We start from the raw sequence: 22,127 nt of genomic DNA, 5'->3' as shown, positions 1-22,127 counted from the left end.
GGGATGGAGTCTGCAGCACTGTAGGAGAGCTCGGCAGGAGGCCCCTGTGGTGGGGTAACTCCGTGTGTACCTTGTGGCTCTCGGGATATAAAGGGGAGAAGAGAAGGGACAGAAATGGACAGATGACGAAAAGAAGGGACACCAGCACTGCAAGTGTTTCAGTCAGGGCCAGGCCAGCAGGCTTTGTTTCACCGTCCTGGTCTCTTCCTGCATACTCCAGCCCCACTGCTACTGCCGGGACTGTGGCGCACAGAATGGGATCAGAGAGCGTGCCCTCCAGCCTGAGGAGAACACCAAGTCTCCTCCCTACTGAGCCCCAAACCCACCTACCCCCTCCCAAAAGAAAAAAAAAGATTGATGGTGTGATGGTCCATTTCTTTATTTAGAAACCTGATTGTTCTAGAACATGGTGGGTGGATTCGCAGCCTACCCTTTTCATGGGATCGTGTTAGAGGTGGTGGGCAACTTTCTTCCCATTTTCTCAGCAACAGAGAGAAGGTGCTTCAACTCAGAAGCACAGACTGTAGGGAACAGTGTGGAAAGGGAAAGGGGCAGGACATCCCAAGCCAGTCTGGGGGAAGGGGGAAGGCCCTCTGAACAGGTGTAAGGCAGGGGTGGGCCTGCCTCTTGGGGCCTGCTGACCGCCCCGCACTTCTTGCTCCCCCTGCCCTACTCCACTCAAAAGATCTCACAACGCTCTAGGTAGGGAGGGCAAAGGAACCCACAAGCTGGGAGACGACACTGGGGAAGCCGGGAGGAAAGGACGCGGGTACGGGGAGAAGCCCAGGAAAGCAGATCTCACAGGCCTAGGAGGTCTTGAGGGCGCTCTCAGCAGTAGCAGCAGCGCTCAGCCCGAGGCCCCTCCACACCCCCAGGAGGGCCTCGAGGTCCACAGCTCACAGCTCAGCTCTCCTCTGCTGTTTTGCCTCAGGACCCCGGGGGTTGGGGGGGGGGGAAGGAGGCAGGGCCACTCTAGGAAGACTCTGGACTCCGTGGCGAGCCAAAGGCGGTGGTCTCAGAAGTCAAATTCATCCAGGTCCCCCGTGCCCTCCCCGCCCCGAGAGCCCCACACCCGGCGGTAATTGCTCTCCAGCTCTTTCTGCCGCTGCCGCTCCTTCTGCGCCTCTTCAGCTCCCTGCACCTGGTGGGAGGGCACAGCGGGGTGAGCGGAGGCCGAGGGAGGCCCCGGGCGCTGGAGGATCCGGGAGGGCGGGCAAGCATGGGGCAGGCAGAAGCCAGCGCACACACGGCTCGTGGGGCTCTCTGGCTGAGGGCCCGATGCCCAGAACCAATAGCCTCGTCCTACGGATGAGGAAACTGAGGCTGAGCCAGCGGCGAGGTTGGAGGATTCTCAACCACACCCTCAACACCTCAGCTGGTTGCGGGAGAGGGAAGGCTGGACAGGACTCGCGGGCGGGGCGCCTCTCACCAAGATATTGAAGAAGATCTCCTTGAGGTTTTTCGTGTCCTCATCAGTCAGCCAGCGCGCATCCTCCTCAGTCCCTTCAGTCCCCGGTCGGACAATTTTGATCTCAATTTTCCCTGGAAAGGATCGGGACAGCCGGTGAATAGAGAGGAGGGGTGGGAGCTTCAGCACAGGTCCTCTGCCCCCGGGCCCCCGGCCGAGGTTCCCAGCCCCTCCACTTCGGCAGCAAGCCCTTCCAACAGCTCTGAATCCAGCCCGCCCTCCAGGGCCCACCTTCGGCTGTGAGTCCCTCCCTCTCCAGCAGCTCTTTCACCAGCCCCTCGATTTGTTTCAGTTGTGGGTTTTCCCGTTTCATCTCGAGGACAGTCAGATCCTGATTGGGGCCTCCGTGATGGAGCTTGGTGACCCGGACCCGGACTCTGTGCTCAGGATCCTCCTCTTAGAGGGGGAGACACACAGGGAGACACAAAGCAGAGCCGTGACTCCAGGGTGAGGGGCTGTGGTGGTCGCCTCTCCCTAAGCCATCAGTTGGTTTCGGCAGTTATTCCATCTCGAACATGTATGTGAGCCAGTGCTCAGAATAAATTAGTGCCCATCACCCCACCCCGCTGCAACCCGTAAAGCTCCCTGCACCAACTGCAGTCTCCTCCTTCCCTCCCGACCCGATAATTCTGCCCATCACCTACAGGAGAACGACTGCTTTCTGAAGCAAAAATCAGGCCACCTGGGCCTGCAAAGAAGTTTGTTTTAAGAAGCAGGTTGGAAAACTGGTTTGGCACCCCACAATGTTGGGACTCAAAAGACATTTCAGTGTTTATAATAGAGAGAGTGGGATGGGAGGTTTGAGACTAGGACATTCCATTTGGAATGCCTGGTCTCCACACCCATAGGCCCCGTGGAATGGACACAAGGGGCGCAAGAGGAAGCGAACTTCGAGTCTGTCCAGGCAGCTGGCTTATGAGCAGCTGGGCTGCCCCACTGACACCCTGCTAGCTGGGGCCGCTCCCTGCGCAGTGCTAGCCATCGATAGGCAGCACCTGTCACAGACGTGCGGTCTTCCGCACACAGGCTCACATCATTCGGTTAATATCTACTGATCATCCACGGTGCCGGCCAAAGTGCTAGGCACTGGATGTACAGGAGCAAGCCGGCAAACAGGCACGCCAGCAAGCCAGAGGCCCTGTGGCCTCCGAAAGCTGCTTCCCAAAAGGACGACTAGGAGGTAACCAGGCGAAGGGACAGAGGTGTTGGGAAGAAGGCAAGCGCGAGAACAGTACCCCAGAAAGAGAGAGAGAGAGCATTCTCAGAAGGGATGAAGATGACGGACCTGGCTGCTCCTTCCTGTCTGACAGTTCTCACCTGCTGGCTGGGGGGATGGGGGACGCTTCTGGGGGACAACCCTCCTTTTCTGGTGCTTCTTCATCAGCTCTGGACTCTGTTTTTCCTCCAGCCTTTTGATGAGTTTGTTGAGAGTGGATGTCAGGGCCAGCATAGCCCGATCACGCTCCGCCTCCTTCTTCAGCCCGTCTGGGTCCAGCTCTTTCTCTGTCTGGGAGGCCCAAGGTGGGGGTGGAGAGTCAAGGGTCTGCAGTGTGAGGGGCAGTCCATGCTCCACGGAGGAGTAGTATCTGAGTCTCATCCTTCTCTCTGACCCCTTTCCCCACCATTCCCCCTTTTAATTAAGTAAGCAGCTAGCGGTTCAGGGCGCCAGGTCATATGTCCCAGGCAGGCGAGGTGCTGCCCCTGTTCTCCTCCGGTCCCTGGGCCTGTCCCGCCCACAGGCGCTGGCAGCTGCGGAAGCAGCCGGCAGAAGAGTGGAGAGAGTGGAGCTCACCTCCTGGATGATGTTCTCCAGCTCCCGCTCCATGCCAGCCTTCACCTCCGCACGGAGCCGGTCTCGGTCTGACGGGAGCAGTATCCCTTCCAGTTCCTTCTCAAATTCTCCCAGCAACTGCTTTTCATCCTCATCGTCTTCTTCATCCTCATCGTCCTCCTCTTCTTCCACCTCGTTCTCATGTTCTGGATCACGCTTTTCCTTCACCTCCGGTCCCCTGGGAGCGACTTCTGCAGCACCGTCTCCAGGCTGCTCTTGGCCTGCGTCTGGCTTCCCCTGGGTGGGGATCGGGAGAAAGAGGGAGATGGTAGATGGCTGGGGTTTCTGTAGACACGTGGTGGGCAGACAAACAGGGAGGTGGTAGCGGGGGACTCAGGAGGAGTAAAGGAAGTTGAGGTCAGGCCCAGGTCAGGAGTGGTTTTCCGAATGCTCCCAGCAGGGAGGCAGGTTCCACCCCTCCCTGGAGCAGGGCCCATACCTTTCTTGTTCCACCCTTCAGCTCCTCTATCAATCGAATCAAGTCTGCCGGACTCCGAATCACTTTGACCTGCACGTTGTTCTGGAAATCTGTGATGAAAGAACAGGAACGGACCCATTGTGTCTTAAATTAATTCTGTTTTTACTTCCTAAGTAGAGGAATTGAGGAGGCCAAGGAAGGACACAGTCCCTGCCTGCAGGAACTACCTGTCCAGTGTGAGAGATAGGGCCCAACACACCCCTCCAGAGAGTGCTCATGTGGCCTAAGGGGGCCTCCCAGGTGAGAGAGAGAAGGATGCTAACCAGCTGCCGCGTCCCCTGCTCTTTCACGCACTCCTATAAAAAGGAATCTGCTGCTGGCCTGGCTGCCCAACCTCCCTCCCAGTGTTTTAGCTCTATCCCTACCCTGCACCTGCCCCCTGCAGAGCCTGAAAATACATTCAAGCGGTAAAGGAGACGTGGAGGGTTCACTCACCATCGTGGGAGCCTGGCGCTGGATCCGTTGCCTCAAGGTTTGGTTCTTGCTCCTGATGAGAAGAAAAGGGCAGAGTCAAGTACGCAGGCTTATGCATGCCAACCGTACTCTTAAAGCAATGACTCTGGGTAAATGCTTCCATCCCTAGGTAAATGGAGGTCATCCCATCATAATGACCTCAGCTTGAGTGGCCCTCCAGCCCAAAGCCCAGGCTCAGCCTCATCAGAGAAGCGGCTAGGAAGCTGGCTCTCACCTCAGCCTGTGCCTCCCCCGTTTCTGGCGCCTGTTCCTCTGGCTCGTGAAGCATCTTCCAGAAATCTGATTCCTTACCATCATCCTTGGCTAGGCTTGCGCCTGGAATACAGAGAACAAGGGAGAACCTGAAAGGAGGGGAGAAACAGAAGGGAGCAAATAGCATGGGGTTCGCTCTCCTCTGTTACTAAGGGCTTAGGGCCCGTAGTACTTTTTCACCCACCCCAACAGTCAGGACTGTTAAGGACAAGACACCCCTGGGTGTACAGGACGGTAACGCTGGAGAAGGGAAGAAACGGGAGACCTGTTTCATGGAACAGGTGACACAAGGGCCTACCTGCTTTCTTTTGGGGCATCACCCCAGGCTTGGTTTCACTCCATATTTGAGGGTCCAGGTCTTGCCGACCCTCTACGGCTTTGTCTCCGTACTGCTTTGAGTCTACTGAAAGACAGCGCGTAGGCAGGACGGGACACATTCCTCTCAGCTCTTCAGTACTTCATCTTCTGCATGTCCCTCCCCATGTCTCTCCTTCCTCGTTTTAATTACTCACCAGCTTGCCTCTGAATGTAGGCCATGTACTCCTCAGGCTGCAGGGCAGGGTGGCAGAGAATGGCCTGGGGAGCAGCACTGGGTGGGGGCCGGAGGAGGGGGTGAGGGCAGAGCCGAGGAGTCCGAATGGTCAGCACATAAGAGCAGGACAAGGGCTCATCCACTCGATCAATGTAGTCCCCAGAAATACCAGCGCCCTCGTCACAGAGGAACTGCCAGGACAGAGAGGGTGAGTAAATAGTAATTACCACCAACAATTACCATTAGTTCTCAGAGCAGCGGTCTTCCATTAAGCACTTACAGTTTGTCAGGCACTGTGCATACACTGTGCACATGGCACTTTGCATGCATTATCTCATTTAATTATCACAGAAACCCAGTAAGGGAGGTACTAGTATCTCAACTCTGTGGCTCAAGAAACTTAGGTTTGAGGTGGTTGAGGGACTTATCCAGGCTGACCAGCTGCTAAGTGGTAAAAAATAGGAACTGAACTTGGGCAGCTCAACTGTAGGTAACCGGCTGATTTGTTTCACGTTATTGCTTTATATAAATACAGTATGTACGTACTTTTACATATTTGATATATATTTTCATATGTATTTGAAATCTATATATTCTTTGTATGTGTGTGTATGATTTTAAAAAAACGTCAAACAGTTCTAAGGTCCTTGTATTATTCAGAAAGAGAACAAAGATATCAATCAATGTTAGCCTTTGATAAATTTAGCATACACCATTGTAATTTCTAAAGTAACTATTAAAAGTAGAAGGGAGGCCCCACTTCTGAATAGCAGCAGGAGCTCTGCAGACCCACTGCTTAGTGAAATTCCATTACCGGTGAACAGTTTTTTTAAATTCACATTTAAAATCTCTGGAAATTTTCCTAAGGACATACAACAAATTAAAAAACATCTATTCAAGAAAATCTGCTACATCTTGGACCGTGAAAGTGTGCAGTACTTGGGCCATGACCTGCTCCCTCCCTCTCTTTCCCCAACCGCCACTTCACAGCTCACTTAGACAGATGCTCCACTCCAGGTGAGTGTGGTCCAAAAAACGGGGCTTCCTATCCCCTCAGCATCCAGCCAAGGGATGTGGTATTTCACCAGAGGGGCAGGCCACCAATATTTGTCAGTCCTCTCTAGTTCTGAGTTGCAGAGAATAAATTCCTGTTGAATGTGGTCAAGAGATTGAGGATTCCCTTCCTCCACCCAGCCCCACTCATAGGACAGAGGCTCTATTTCAGGTGCAGCAGGACAAGAATATTAGGCCTTGATCCCACCACAGATCACTAAAAGGGTAGAGGTTTCACAACAGAGATGCAAACTGAGAAGATCAGAGGCTATTACCCCTGCCCAGGAGTGTCACTCTGACAGAACTGGATCACTGTCCCTGATACCAGCTCCGGAGCAGGGGCTTAGAGATTCTGCCCAGCAGAGAGGCAATCCATAAGAACAGAGAGCTCCAAAGCTCTTTCCAAAGGAACTGACTTCATGTAAAACAGAGTATGGGGAAGTTTAAGCCTACGGGCACATTCAAAAAAATGAAAAATTTGATGGTAAGTACTAAAGAAGCTGATAGCATCAAAAACAACCCCTGGGGACTTCCCTGGTGGTGCAGTGGTTGAGAGTCCGCCTGCCGATGCAGGGGACACGGGTTCGTGCCCCGGTCCGGGAAGATCCCACATGCCGCGGAGCGGCTGGGCCCGTGAGCCATGGCCGCTGAGCATGCGCGTCCGGAGCCTGTGCTCCGCAACGGGAGAGGCCACAACAGTGAGAGGCCCGCGTACCGCAAAAAAAAAAACAAACAAAAAAACCAACCCCTGTAAAGGGGCCCAAATTTAATTGGATCAGACTATGGACCAACTTATGCCCCACATGTAACAAACTACAGAGCAATCAGCTGGCAATTAATGGGTAAGAACAGCTGGGTATGAGACCAGCAGAGGCAGACAGGGTAACATCAGCAAAAGAGACAAAGTGAGCCCTGCTGAAACCACTGTCTTCTCGTGTGACTGTGTGCATGTCCAAGGCTGTGCTCTCAAAGAAGTGACATCAGAGGCCTCATATTGTAGGAGAAGTAGACTTCATTAAAATAGCCCAGCCAAGTCACTAAAGAAATAAACAAGCAAACAACCAAAACAAGTCTTGTGGTGGAGGGCAAGTCAGTATTCAGACTTGCTTCAATATAATACCAAAAATGTCTGGTTTTCAACAAAATATTACGAGATATGCAAAGAAACAATTCAGTGTGACGCATACACAGGAAAAAAGCAGGCAACAGAACATGCCTGTGAGAGGGCACAGATGTTAGATTTCACAGAGAAACATTTTTTTTAACATCTTTATTGGAGTATAATTGCTTTACAATGGTGTGTTATTTTCTGCTTTATAATAGAGAAACATTTTAAAGTAGTCATTATAAATATGTTCAAGGAGCTAAGAACTTAAATCATACAAAGTATGTTCTCCTATAATTCAAAAAGATACACGCACCCCTATGTTAACAGCAGCACTGTTTACAATAGCCAAGACATGGAAACAAATGTCCATCAATGGATGAATAGGATGGATGATTGGATAAAGATGATGTGGTACACATGTACAATGGAATACTACTCAGCTGTAAAAAAGGATGAAATAATGCCATTTGCAGCAACATGGATGGACCTAGAGATGACCATATTAAGTGAAGTAAGTCAGAAAGAGAAAGACAAATACATTATGATATCATATATGAATCTAAAATATTATGCAAATGAACTTATCTATGAAACAGAAATAGACTCACAGACATAAAGAACAGACTTGTGATTGCCAAGGGGGAGGGGAGGTGGAGGAGAGAAGGATTGGGAGTTTGGGATTAGCAGATGCAAACTATTATATATAGACTGGATAAACAACACAGTCCTACTGTATAGGAAACTATATTCAATATCTTTTGATAAACCACAATGGAAAAGAATTATGAAAAAGAATGTATATATAACTGAATCACTTTGCTGTACAGCAGAAATTAACACAACATTGTAAATCCAGTATACTTCAATGAAATAAATTTAAAAAGGAAAGGAGGGGCAAAGTATGTTCTCTGACCACAATGGAATGATATTAGAAATCAATAATATAAAGGAATTTGGGGGAATTCATAAATATGTGGAAATTAAACAATATACTCCTAAGTAGCAAATGGCTCAAAGAAGAAATCACAAGAAAATTAGAAAATACTAAGATGAGTGAAAACACAATGAAGACACAATATATCAAAACTTATGGAATGCAGCTAAAGCAGTGCTTAGAAGAAAATTTTTACCTGTAAAATACAAAAAAGAAATCAGACCCATAACCTGAAAAAGTAAAGCAAACTAAACCCAAAGCAAGCAGGGGGAAGGAAATAATACGGATTAGAACAGAAATGAATGAAATAGAGAACAGAAAAGCAATAGAGAAAATAAACTAAAAGTTGATTTTTGAAAAGATAAATAAAAGTGACAAAACTTTAACTAGATTGACCAAGAAAAAAAGAGAAGACTCAAATTAGTACAGTTGAGAATGAAAGAAGGAACATTACTACCAACCTTACAGATATAAAAAGGATTGTAAAGGAATACGATGATCACCTATATGCCAACAAATCAGATAACTCAGATGAAATGGACAAATTTCTAGAAAGACACAAACTACCAAAACTGACTCAAGAAGAAATAGACAATCTGAATAGACCAGTAACAAGTAAAGAGATTAAGTTAGTAATTAAAACACTAGCTACATAGAAAAACTTGGGTCAGGTGGGTCTACTGATGAATTCTATCAAACATTTAAAAAATAAAAATAGCAATCGGTCTCAAACTCTTCCAAAAATAGAAGAGGAGAGAATACTTCCCAACGCATTCTATGAGACAAGTATTACCCTGACACCAAATCTATATAAAGATATCACAAAAAAGGAAACCACAGGCCAAAATCTCTCATGATTATAAACCCCCAAGTCCTCAACTAGTTAAATGAATTCCACAACATATAAAAAGGATTACACACCATGGCTAAGTGGGATTTATTCCAGGAGTACAGGGTTGGGTTAACATTTTTTAAATCAATTAATTTAATTAATACATCCTATCAATAGAATAAAGGACAAAAACCACATGATTATCTCAATGGATACAGAAAAAGCATTTGACAAAATTCAATATCTCTTCATGATCAAAACATTCAACAAACAAGGAAAAGGGGAACTTCATCGATCAGATAAAAGGCATCTATAGGACTTTCCTGGTGGCACAGTGGTTAAGAATCCACCTGCCAATGCAGGGGACACGGGTTTAATCCCTGGTCCGGGAAGATCCCACATGCCGTGGAGCAGCTAAGCCCATGCGCCACAACTACTGAGCCTGCGCTCTCGAGCCACAACTACTGAAGCCTGTGCGCTCTAGGGCCCACGTGCTGCAACTACTGAGCCCGTGTGCTGCAACTACTGAAGCCCGTGCGCCTAGAGCCCGTGCTCTGCAACAGGAGAAGCTACCGCAATAATCCCGCACACCTCAACAAAGAGTAGCCCCTGCTCGCTGCAACTAGAGAAAGCCCGCGCACAGCAATGAAGACCCAATGCAGCCAAAAAAAAAAAAAAATAACCATTTTTTAAAAAAAAAAAAAAGGCATCTATGAAAAATCCACAGCTAACACTATACTTAACGGTAAAAAACTGAATGGTTTCCCCCTGAGATCAGGAACAAGAGAAGGATGTCTGCTCATGCCACTTCTATTCAACATCATACTGGAGGTTCTGACTAGGGCAATTAGGCAAGAAAATGAAATAAAAGGCATCTAGATTAGAAAAACTAAAACTATCTTTATTTACAAGATGACCTGATCTTGCATATAGAAAATCCTAACGAATCTACTAGAAAAAAAAAAAAAACATTACAATAAATGAGTTCAGTAGGTTACAGGATATAGGAATCAACTGTATTTCTATACACCTGCAATGAACAGTCCAAAAATAAAATTAATAATTACATTTGCAATAGCATCAAAGAGAATTAAGTAATTGGGAATAAATGTAGCAAAATAAGTGTAGAACTATTATTCTGAAAACTACAAAACACTAAATCAACTAGACTTCACACTTTTTTTTTTCTGCCACGTGGCTTGCAGGATCTTAGTTCCCCGACCAGGGATCAAACCCGTGCCCCCTGCACTGGAAGCACAGAGTCAACCACTGGACTACCAGGGAACTCCCTTAATCAACTATACTTCAATTTTAAAAAAATAATAATATAAAAACAATACGACTTCCCTGGTGGCGCAGTGGTTAAGAATCTGCCTGCCAATGCAGGGGACATGTGTTCCATTCCTGGTTGGGGAAGATTCCCACATGCCCCAGAGCAACTAAGCCTGTGTGCCACAACTACTGAAGCCCGCACGCCCTAGAGCCCCTGCGCTGCAACTACTGAGCCTGTGTGCTGCAACTACTGAAGCCCACGTGCCTAGAGCCCATGCTCTGCAACAAGAGAAGCCACCACAATGAGAAGCCCGTGCACCACAACAAAGACCCAACACAGCCAAAACAAAAAAACAAAAAAACCCCAATAGCTAACTATTCTTTAAAACCCACTATGTCCCAGGAAAAAACCAAAACAAAACAAAAAAACTTCCAAAACTACAAAACATTGCTGAAAGAAATTAAAGACAAACAGAAGGACATCCAAGTTCACAGATTACAAGACTTAATACTGTTAAGATGACAATACTCCCCAAATTGATCTTCAGATTCAATGCAATCTCTATCAAAATTTCAGACACGTTCTTTGCAGAAATTAACAAACTGTTCCTAAAATTCATATGAAAATTCGAGGAACTCCACATAGCCAAAACAATCTTGAAAAAAAAGAACAGGATTGGATTTTGAATTGTACTTATGGATTTCAAAATTTGCTACAAAGCTACAATAATCAAGACATTGTGGTACTGACATAAGTATAAATATCTAGACCAAGAAAACAGAATTGAGAGTCCAGAAATTAATTTTCACTGTTATCATCATTTGATTTTCAACAATGTTACCCAGATGATTCAGTGGGAATTATCTTTTCAACAAATGATGCTAGGTCAACTGGATATCTACAAGCAAAAGAATGAAGTTGGACTCCTACTTCCTACCATATACAAAAAATTAAATCCAACTGGATCAAAGACCTACATGTAAAACTATAAAACTCTTAGAAGGAAACATAGGTGTAAGTCTTCCTGGCAATCGTTCGTTGGATACAACATCAAAAGCACAAGTAACAACAAAAACAAAAAATAGATAAATTGGAATCCATCAAAATTAAAGGCCTTTGTGTTGCAAAGGACACCATCAAGAATGTGAACTGGAAACCCACAGAATGGGAGAAAATATTTGCAAATCACACATCTGAGAAGGGACTTGTACCCAGAATATATAAAGAAATTTTACAACTCAATAATAAAATGACACTGCAATTTTTAAATGGGCAAAAGATCTGAATAGATATTTCTCCAAAGAAGATAGACAAATTGCTAATAAGCCCATGAAAAGATGCTCCACGTCCTTAACCATCAGGGAAATGCAAATCAGAACCACAATGAGATGCCGTTTCATACTTACTAGGAAGGTTATAGGCAAAGAGATGAAAAACAAGTGTTGATGGGGATGTGGAGAAACTGAAACCCTCATACACCACTTGTGGGATTATAAAATGATGCTACTGCTTTGGAAACAGTCTGGCAGTTTCTCGAAAGATTAAACATAGAATTACCATAGGATCCAGCAATTCTACTCCTTGGTATGTACCAAAAGAAATGAGAACATATGTCCACGCAAAAACTTGTTCACGTATGTTAAAAGCAGCATTGTTCATAATAGCCAAAAAGTGCAAACAACCCAAGTGTTCATCAACTGATGAATGGATAAATAGAATGTGGAATATTATTTGGCAATAAAATGTAATGAAGTACTAGTACATGCTATGCACAGATGACCCTTGAAAACACGGTAAATGAAAGAAGCCAGACACAAAAGGTCACACATTGCATATATATATGAAATGAAATGCCCAGAATAAGCAAATCTATAGAGTGAAAGATTAGAGGTTGTCTAGAGGGAGGATGGGGTTTGGTGCAGAGGTGGAATGGAAAGTAACTGCTAAAGGGTAGTGGATTTCTTTTACGGTGATGACAGTGTTCTAAAATTGATTGTGGTGATGGTTGTACAACTGAATATACGAAAAACCACTGAATTGCACACTGAATTGTGTGGTATGTGAATTATATCTCGATAAAGATGTTATTTAAAAAAATAAAGAGAATAACTTCCCACTGAGATGAGAGAAAAAGTGGCATAATTAAGACAAAATAAAGCAAACCAAAAGCAAGAAAGGAGAGAAAAAGAAAGTGGAACAGAAGAAAGCATAAAATAAAACGTTAGACATAAGTCCAAATATACACACACACACATATAAATGGTTAAAAATACAAGTATATGCTATTTAGAGACACATTTGAAACATAAGAATATAGAAAAGATAAAAGCAAAAGGATGAAAAAAATAAGCAAACATAACTCAATGAAAGCTGTTACAGCTAATATTATTATCACACAAGAGACTTTAAGTAAAAAAATTACTAGATAAAGAAGGTCAATTCATAATGTTAAAATGTTCAATTTATGAGGACGATAATTTAAATTGTGTGTAATTCTTTATCTTCCTTATTGTCTGTCTCTCCCAACTAGAGCAGGCATTTCTGTCTGTTGTGTTCCCTGAAATATCGCTAGCAACTAGAACAGTGCCTGGCACATAGAAACACTTAATAAACATTTGTTGAACAAATTAATACATAGCCCCAAGATACAAAAGCAACAACTGACAGAATAATGATGAATAAATTCAAAGAATAATAAGGAATAACACACAAATCCATAATTATAGCAGAAGACAAAGCAGTAAGGATACAAAAGATTTGAACAATCATGACCTGAAAGACATACAGAAAACACTGTGCCTAACAGTAGAGGACACGTTCTTTTCAAGCACAAAGAATCATTCACAGAAATTGACATATACTGGACCATAAAGTCTCAACAAATTGAAACTTACATGGTCCAGGACTTGTATTTGAGGACTCAAATTAAATGGTACCACCATTAAAATCTATATAATTATGAGATATATAAGATAATCAGGGAAACGAAATTATTGAATATTTGGTGATAAGAAATTATGGTTAATTTTTTAGTGTGATATGGTATTGTGGTTATATTTTTAAAAGGGCTCTAGTCTTTTAGGGATAATACAGAAATATTTATGGATGAAATGATATGATGTCTGTAATTTGTTTCCAAATAATCTGGGAGTGGAGGTGTAGTGCAGGGGGGTGGCCAAGGGCATAGATGAAATGAGACTGGCCATATTGGCTCAAGCCAGACGACACACAGGTGGGTCACTGGACAATTATCTCTGATTCTGTGTTTTAAATTTTCCATAACAAAAATTTTAAAAAGACAATCTTTAAATATATATAACCTGCACCCAGCAATTACACTTTCAAGATACAGTTACACATATACATATGTATAATGGAATAATCTTTTGTAATGACAAAAAGTAGGGGGGAAACTATTTTAATCAGTACAGTAATGGTGACAAAATGATAGAATATTCACACAATGGAACATTATGCAAATGTGAAAACAAAGAATAAAGTTCTAGATGTACTGCCACTGAAAGATGTCTAAGAATTATTGTCAAGATATACAAAAACAAGGTGCAGAATGTCTGTTTAATATACTGTGTATTGTGTGTAAAAAAAGGGAACAGGAAATAAGAATCTCTAGTCATAATTGCTTTTAAACACACAAAGAAAGGCTGGAAGGACAAAGAATAATCTAAGCAAGGTTACTTGGGGGGCGGGGGTGGGGGGAGGGCGCGATGGGAAATGAGCAGGTGGGAGGGAAGTTTGGAGGGAAATTTTTCACTGCACACCTCTTTATAGTTTCTGGGTTTTGAGTCATGGGAAAGTAGTATCCATTTGAAAATTAGATAAACTTAAAATAGGCTTAGAAAACTGTGATACATACCTAAAGTAGTACTTGGAGAGAAATTTATAAGAGACGTATTATACAAGAGGAAAAGCTGGAAATGAACTAAGTATTCATTTCAAGAAGTTAGAAGAAAACAGCAAATTAAAGCTGAAAAAAGTAGAAGGAAGGAAAATAAAGGTTAGCGTGGAAATAAATACAATGGAAAACAAATACGATACAGAAGGTCAACATAGTCAAAATGAGTTCTCTGAAAAGTCTACTAAAACTGACCAACCTCTCGAGAAACTGACCAGTAACAAAAGAGCAAGGCAAAAATAACCCATGAGCAAGGAAAAGAAGAGCCTAATTACAGATGCTACAGAAATTAGAAAGATAATAGAAGGATATCATGAACAACTTTATACCAATAAATCTGAAAAATGAGACAAACTAGATAAATTCCTAAAAAATATAACTTACTAAGACTGACCCAACTAGGTATAGAAAACTTTGAATATTCCTAAAACTACTAAATCAAATGAATCATAAGTTTATGATTTCCACAAATCATAAAGGGTTTCCATAAATCTTTCCACAAAGAAAACCTAGACCGAGATGATTTTCCAGGTGATTCTAGCAAACATTTAAGGAATAAAAACTTGCAATCTTACACACCCTTCAGAGTATAGAAAAAGTGAACATTTTTCAATTTATTTTCTGAGGCTAGCATAACCTTGTCACTAAAGCATGATAAGGACAGTACTAGAAGGAAAAACTACAGGTCAATATCTCTCAGGAGATACACTATACAAGATCCTTTAAAACATCACAAACTGAGCCCAACAAGATATAAAAGGATAGTCAAAGGTAATACATATGACTGAACTGGGTTCATCTCGGGAAAGCAAAATTGGTTTAACATTGGAAAAGCAATAAATAACTTAATGTCAAATCACAGATATAGAGAAAAAACTAGTGGTTACCAGTGGGGAGATGAAGAGGGGGGCAATATAGGGATAGAGGATTAAGAGGTACAAACTATAATGTATAAAATAAACTACAAGGATATACTGTATAACACAGGGAATACAGCCAATATTTTATAATAACTATAAATGGAGTATAACCTTTAAAAATTGTGAATCACCATATTGTACACCTGTAATTTATATAATATAATCAACTACTATACTTCAATTTTTAAAAATGTTTTAATAAGAGCAAAAAAAATTTCTGAGTGTATAAAAAGAAGCTAACAATGGTTACCTTTTTATGGGGATGGGAAGAGACTGATGAGGGGAAAGGTGTGTTGAGGCTTTTCTCTGTATACTTTGTAAAGCATTTCTACATTGGAGCTATGAAAATTTAATACCTATTCAAAAATTAAATATAAAATTTTTTAAGTGTGAAAAAAAATCCAAGTTAGAAAGAGAACAGAACAAACTTAAAAGAAGAAGAAGGAAAGAAATAATAAAGATAAAATAATGAAGATGTTAATGAAATAGTAATCAGACAATAGAGAGGATAAACAAAGTCAAAAGGTAGCTCTTGGACAAATAGACAAATCTCTGGCAAGACAGATCAACAAAAAGAGAAAAGGCAAAGTCAATATTAGGAATTAAAAAGGGGGTATATCTACAAAAACAGATTTTAGATAAAAATAAAACACTAATTTTATGCTAATACATTTGAAAATTTAGGAATGAAATAATGGCTTAAGAAATTATAATTTATTAATGTTTCATGACATAGTAAACCTAAAAAATTTTATTATCATTAAGTAAATTAAAACAGTAGTAAAAACCATGGCCACAATATACCAATACTGTGGTGAATTGTGGGGATGAGGCAGTTTTACAGAGTTCTCCCAAACCTTTAAAGAACAGATGAATTCCTATCTTAGCAAACTATTTCAGAGAACAAAGAAAGAGGGAAGATTCTCAAGGCACTTATGAAGCTAATATTACCTGATACCAAAAGAAGGTAAGCACAATACAAAAAAAGAAAATTATAGACCAATTCACACATGAAAATAGCTGTAAAAATCACGTATTAGGAGACTGAACATAGCAGTGTGTTAAGAATAGTTCATGACGATGGATTATCCCAGAAATGCAAGGGTAAAAAACCTTAGAAAATGTATTACTTTAATTTACCATATAAAAAAACAGAGATGAAAAACCATAGGACCCTCTTAATAGATACAGAAAAACATGTGTTAAAATTCCACAGCTTTGCATCATGAAAATATTCAGCAAATTAGGAACAGAATGGATCTTCATTCACCTGATAAAGAGAGTCTACAAAAAGCCTACAGGAAAATATGTTAATAGTGTAACTTCAGGGACTTCCCTGGTGGTCCAGTGGTTAAGACCCTGCACTCCCGGGCTTCCCTGGTGGCGCAGTGTTTAAGAATCCGCCTGCCAATGCAGGGGACACGGGTCTGAGCCCTGGTCCGGGAAGATCGTACATGCCGCGGAGCAACTAAGCCCATGCGCCATAACTACTGAGCCTGCGCTCTAGAGCCTGTGCACCACAATTACTGAGCCTGTGCTCTAGAGCCCGCGAGCCACAACTACTGAGCCCGCGCGCCTAGAGCCTGTGCTCCACAACAAGAGAAGCCTGCACACGCAACAAAAGAGTAGCCCCCGCTCGCCACAGCTAGAGAAAGCCCGCATGCAGCAATGAAGACCCAACGCAGACAAAAGTAAATAAATAAATTTATTAAAAACAAAACAAAACAAAAACCTTGGTTAAATACCCTGCGCGGGCTTCCCTGGTAGCATAGTGGTTAAGAATCCACCTGCCAATGCAGGGGACACGGGTTCGAGCCCTGGTCCAGGAAGAGCCCACATGCCGCGGAGCAACTAAGCCTGTGCGCCACAACTACTGAGCCTGCGCTCTAGAGCCTGCAAGTCACAACTACTGAGCCCGTGGGCCTAGAGCCCATGCTCCACAACAAGAGAAGCCACCACAATGAGAAACCCGCTCACCGCAAGGACGAGTAGCCCCTACTCACCACAACTAGAGAAAGCCTGTGCGCAGCAATGAAGACCCAACGCAGCCAAAAATAAGTAAATAAAATAAATATTTTTTAAAAAAATAATAAATAAATAAAGACCCTGCACTCCCACTGCAGGGGGCCCAAGTTTGATCCCTGGTCAGGGAACTAGATCCTGCATGCTGCAAATGAAAAAAGATCCTGAATGCTGCAACTAAAGATTCCACACGGGGACTTCCCTAGTGGCACAGTGGTTGAGAATCTGCCTGCCAATACAGGGTACACGGGTTCAATCCCTGGTCCGGGAAGATCCCACAACCCGTGGAGCAACTAAGCCCATGTGCCACAACTACTGAGCCTGCATTCTAGAGCCCATGAGCCACAACTACTGAGTCCTCGCACCGCAACTACTGAAGCCTGCGTGCCTAGAGCCCCTGCTCTGCAACAAGAGAAATCAACGCAATGAGAAAGCCACGCACTGCAGTGAAGACCCAACACAGCAAAAAAAAAAAAAAAAAAAAAAAAAAGATCCCACACACCGCAACTAAAGATTCTGCACGCCACAACGAAGATCCTGCACTCCACAACAAAGATCCTGCGTGCCACAAAAAGACCTGGCACGGCTAAATAAATAAATAAAATACTTTTAAAAACTAGTGTAACTTCAGGAGCATTCCCTTTAAAGTCAGGAACAAGTCAAAGATGGCCATCATCACCATTTCTATTGCACTGTAAGTATAAGGAAAATGAAATGTATATGAATTAGAAAGGAAGAAACCAAAATTGTCCCTATTTGCAGATGACATGATTATTTACACAGGAAATCCATGGGAATCTGCAAACTATTAGAAATGAGAGAGTTCAGCAAAGTTGCTAAATACAAGATCAATACATAAAATCAATTAATGTGACCATACACCAGCAACAATCAATCATAAGATGTACTTTTTAAAAGATGCCATTTACAATTGCATCAAAAACTATAAGGTGCCTGTATGCTTGAAACATGTACATATACACACAAGACACAAATAAACAAAAGCTACAAGGTCTCTAGTACTAACCTCACATAAGATGTACGAGAGCTTCACAGAGAACATTTAAATCTTACTAAAGTACAAGACAATAAAAACAAGTAAACATCATGTTCATAGTATATGAAGACTCAATATCATAAAATATCAATTCTCTCCAAATTAATCTAAAATTCAACATACTTCCAGTTAAAACTCCCAAAACAGTTTTTCACAGAACTTATCCAATAATAGCCCAGATGGTTTTGAAGAACAAAGGAAAATGCACATTATCAGATAACAAAACTTAGTAATAGACAGACTTTTAAAACAAAAGAGAAGCCAATAAGAAAGTACACACATATATTGGAACCTGATAAATGACTGAGGTGGTGCTACAAATCAGAGAGGAAATGCAGATTACTCAATAAATGATGCTGGGACAACTGGTTATCCTGATGGAAATTAGGTATATTTAGGTCCCAAGCTTACACTATACATTAAATTTTTGATTGAATTGAAGTCCGAAATATAATAAGAAATCTTCTAAAACTTCAAAAATATAGATGAATAGAAAAGTATTTAATAAAAGATCCAAAGTACAAACTATAAAGAAAAAGACTGAAAATTTTAATCATATTGGAGTTAAGGATTCAAAACTAATATACAGAAAGCTGCTGCATTTCTATACACTAACAATGAAATATCAGAGAAATTAAGAAAACAATCCCATTAAAAGACCTAAATATAAAACCAGATACTGGGACTTCCCTGGTGGCACAGTGGTTAAGAATCCGCCTGTCAATGCAGGGGACATGGGTTTGATCCCTGGTCTGGGAAGATCCCACATGCCTCAGAGCAACTAAGCCTGTGCGCCACAACTACTGATCCTGCACTCTAGAGCCCACGAGCCACAACTACTGAGCCCACATGCCACAACTACTGAGCCCACATGCCACAACTACCGAAGCCTGCACGCCTAGAGCCTGTGCTCCGCAACAAGAGAAGCCACTGCAATGAGAAGCCTGCTTGCCGCAACTAGAGAAAAGCCGGCCCACAGCAACAAAGACCCAACACAGCCAAAAAAAAACAACAGAAAAAAAACCCCAAAAAACCCCAGATACTATAAAACTCCTAGACGAAAACATAGGCAGAACACTCTTTGACATAAAATACAGAAATTTTTTTTGGCTCCGTCTCCTAGAGAAGTGGAAATAAAAGCAAAAATAAACAAATGGGATCTAATTAAACTTAAAAGCTTTTGCACAGCAAAGAAAGCCATAAACAAAACGAAAAGACAACCTATGGAATGGGAGAAAATATTTGCGAACAATGTGACCAACAAGGGCTTAATTTCCAAAATATACAACAGCTCATACAGCTCAATATCAAAAAAAAAACAAACAACCTAATCAAAAAGTGGGCAGAAGATCTAAATAGACATTTCTCCAGAGAAGACATACAGATGGCCAAAAGGCACATGAAAAGATGCTCAACATTGCTAATTATCAGAGAAATGCAAATCAAAACTACAATGAGGTATCACCTCACACCAGTCAGAATAGCCATCATTAAAGAGTCTACAAATAATAAATGCCGCAGAGGGTGTGGTGAAAAGGGAACCCTCCTATACTGTTGGTGGGAATGTAAATTGGTGCACCACTATGGAAAACAGTATGGAGGTTCCTTAAAAAACTAAAAATAGGGTTCCCCTGGTGGCGCAGTGGTTGAGAGTCCGCCTGTCGATGCAGGGGACGCGGGTTCGTGCCCCGGTCCGGGAAGATCCCACATGCCGCAGAGCAGCTAGGCCCGTGAGCCATGGCCACTGAGCCTGCGCGTCCGGAGCCTGTGCTCCGCAACGGGAGAGGCCACAACAGTGAGAGGCCCGCGTACTGCAAAAAAAACAAAAACAAAAAAACTAAAAATAGAGTTACATATGATCCAGCAATCCCACTCCTGGGCATATATCCGGATAAAACTATAATTCAAAAAGAAACATGCACCCTAATGTTCATAGCAGCACTATTTACAATAGCCAAAACATGGAAGCAACCTAAATGTCCATTGACAGATGAATGGATAAAGAGATGTGGTATATATACACAATGGAATACTATTCAGCCATAAAAACAATGAAATAATGCCATTTGCAGCAACATGTATGCACCTAGAGATTATCATACTAAGTGAAGTAATTCAGAAAGAGAAAGACAAATATCATATATCACTTATATGAGGAATCTAAAATATGATACAAATGAACTTATTTACAAAACAGAAACAGACTCATAGACATAGAAAATAAACTTATGGTTACCAAAGGGGAAAGGGGGTGGGGGAGGGATCAATTCGAAGTTTGGGATTAGCAGATACACACTACTATATATAAAATAAACAATAAGGACCTACTGTATGGCATAGGGAACTATATTCAATATCTTGTAATAACCTATAATGGAAAAGAATCTGAAAATATATATATAACTGAATCACTTTGCTGTATACCTGAAACTAATACAACATTGTAAATCAACTCTACTTCAATAAAAAGTTTGTTCTGAAAAAAAATTTTGTTAGTTAAAGGTACATTTAAGACATTCTAAACAAAAGAAAAAGATAAGCTATAGAGAAAATGTAAGTAACTAAGGAATTAAATATGGAATATATTAAAAAATGCCTACCTAACTCATTCTATGAGGCTAGCATTACCCTGATACCAAAGCCCAACAAACGTATTACAAGAAAAGAAAATTATAGGCCAATATCCCTTGTGAATACAGATGCAAAATTTCTCAACAAAATATGAGGAAAACAAATTCAGCAGCACACTGAAAGCATTATACATCATGATTTATGTGGGATTTATTCCAGGAATGCAAAGATGGTTCAACATATAAAAAAATCAATCTATATAACATAATATATCACATTAATATAATAGAATGCAGAAAGAAGCCACATGATCATCTCAATTCACGTAGAAAAAGCATTTAACAAAATTCAACATTCTTTCATGATAAAATCACTTGATAAACTAGGAAGAGAATGTCTCAACATGATAAAGGCCATACATGAAAACCCCACCACTAATGTCACACTCAATGATGAATGAATGAGAGCCTTTCCCCTAATATTAGGAACAAGATAAGGATGCCTACTTTATGTCACTTCTATTTAACACAGTACTAGAAGTTCTAACCAGAGCAATTAAGCAAGAAAAAGAAATAAAGGGCACCCAAATTGGAAAGGAAGAAGTAAATTTATCTGTTTCAGAGGTGACATGACATTACACATAGAAAATCCAAAGGAGGCCATGCTTGCCTTCTGAGATGGACCACATTCTGCCTATGGAATGTGTATCTCTCCTTTCACTTTACTACGGCTTGCTTTTTGAATCCTTTCCTGCACAAAATCAAGGACCCTCACTTGATGGCCCATCCCAGGAACTCACCTGAGACCTGGGACATGACCATCTCTTGTGCCTCATTTTCCTGCAACCTCTTTGCAAAGGATATTAATAAATCTACTTCTTACCTATCACTTTCCCTCTTGCTGAATTCCTTCTGCTCTGAAACATAAAGAACCTGAGCTTCATTAAGTCCTGAGACAAGCTGTGTGGTTTCACTTGGAAGACTGCGGGTTTGAGTCCCATCTGGGGTGCAGTTTTAGCTCCTCCTCAAGGGATATACATAGCAATCTGATACAGTCTTTGAGTTCTGTAGGAACTAAGGCCCCCACCCAGATAGAGGCCAGAATAATGATACTGACCTTCCTGACTTCAATACACTAAAGCTTGGACTCTGTCCACTTCTGCCCCAATTCTATGCTGATCTCCTCTACTCAAGCCTCTTCATGAGTATGCATGTACCCTTAGCTAAAAAATTCCCCAATTTTACTGTTCAGGGAGACACTGCTTTGGGAAAGATCCCCCCTGTCCTTCGTACTTGCTGTAAGTAATAAATCCTTCCTTCTCCTGAAAAAAAAAAAAAAAGAAAAGAAAATCCAAAGGAACCCAAACAAGACAATTGTTAGAGCTAATAAATGAATTCAGCAAAGACGCA

At 42.1% G+C, this 22,127-nt stretch overlaps 1 protein-coding gene across 4 annotated transcripts in view; it reads right to left on the bottom strand.

Annotated features, from left to right (window-relative positions):
* Nucleotides 1-363: 363 nt before the first annotated feature.
* OS9 (OS9 endoplasmic reticulum lectin) overlaps nucleotides 364-22,127 on the bottom strand; it is a 29,627-nt gene continuing 7,863 nt past the window's right edge. The window contains exons 6-15 of one of the 4 annotated variants that reach the window (XM_027106817.1): nucleotides 5,016-5,226; nucleotides 4,802-4,903; nucleotides 4,466-4,566; nucleotides 4,213-4,264; nucleotides 3,739-3,827; nucleotides 3,261-3,536; nucleotides 2,786-2,975; nucleotides 1,700-1,864; nucleotides 1,430-1,542; nucleotides 364-1,141 (exon numbers count right to left, since the gene is read on the bottom strand). In XM_027106817.1, the coding sequence (XP_026962618.1) occupies nucleotides 1,016-1,141; nucleotides 1,430-1,542; nucleotides 1,700-1,864; nucleotides 2,786-2,975; nucleotides 3,261-3,536; nucleotides 3,739-3,827; nucleotides 4,213-4,264; nucleotides 4,466-4,566; nucleotides 4,802-4,903; nucleotides 5,016-5,226 (1,425 nt within the window). In that variant the 3' untranslated portion in view covers nucleotides 364-1,015. Of the gene's footprint in view, nucleotides 1,142-1,429; nucleotides 1,543-1,699; nucleotides 1,865-2,785; nucleotides 2,976-3,260; nucleotides 3,537-3,738; nucleotides 3,828-4,212; nucleotides 4,265-4,465; nucleotides 4,567-4,801; nucleotides 4,907-5,015; nucleotides 5,227-22,127 lie in introns of all 4 variants that reach the window. The other 3 variants (XM_027106816.1, XM_027106820.1, XM_027106819.1) reach the window with 3 other exon arrangements.

The sequence above is a fragment of the Aethalodelphis obliquidens genome, unplaced genomic scaffold (assembly GCF_003676395.1).
Source record: "Aethalodelphis obliquidens isolate GAN/ISIS:26980383/991018 unplaced genomic scaffold, ASM367639v1 scaffold8, whole genome shotgun sequence".
Classification (NCBI taxonomy): domain Eukaryota; kingdom Metazoa; phylum Chordata; class Mammalia; order Artiodactyla; family Delphinidae; genus Aethalodelphis; species Aethalodelphis obliquidens.
This window is presented reverse-complemented; position numbering and strand designations above follow the sequence as displayed.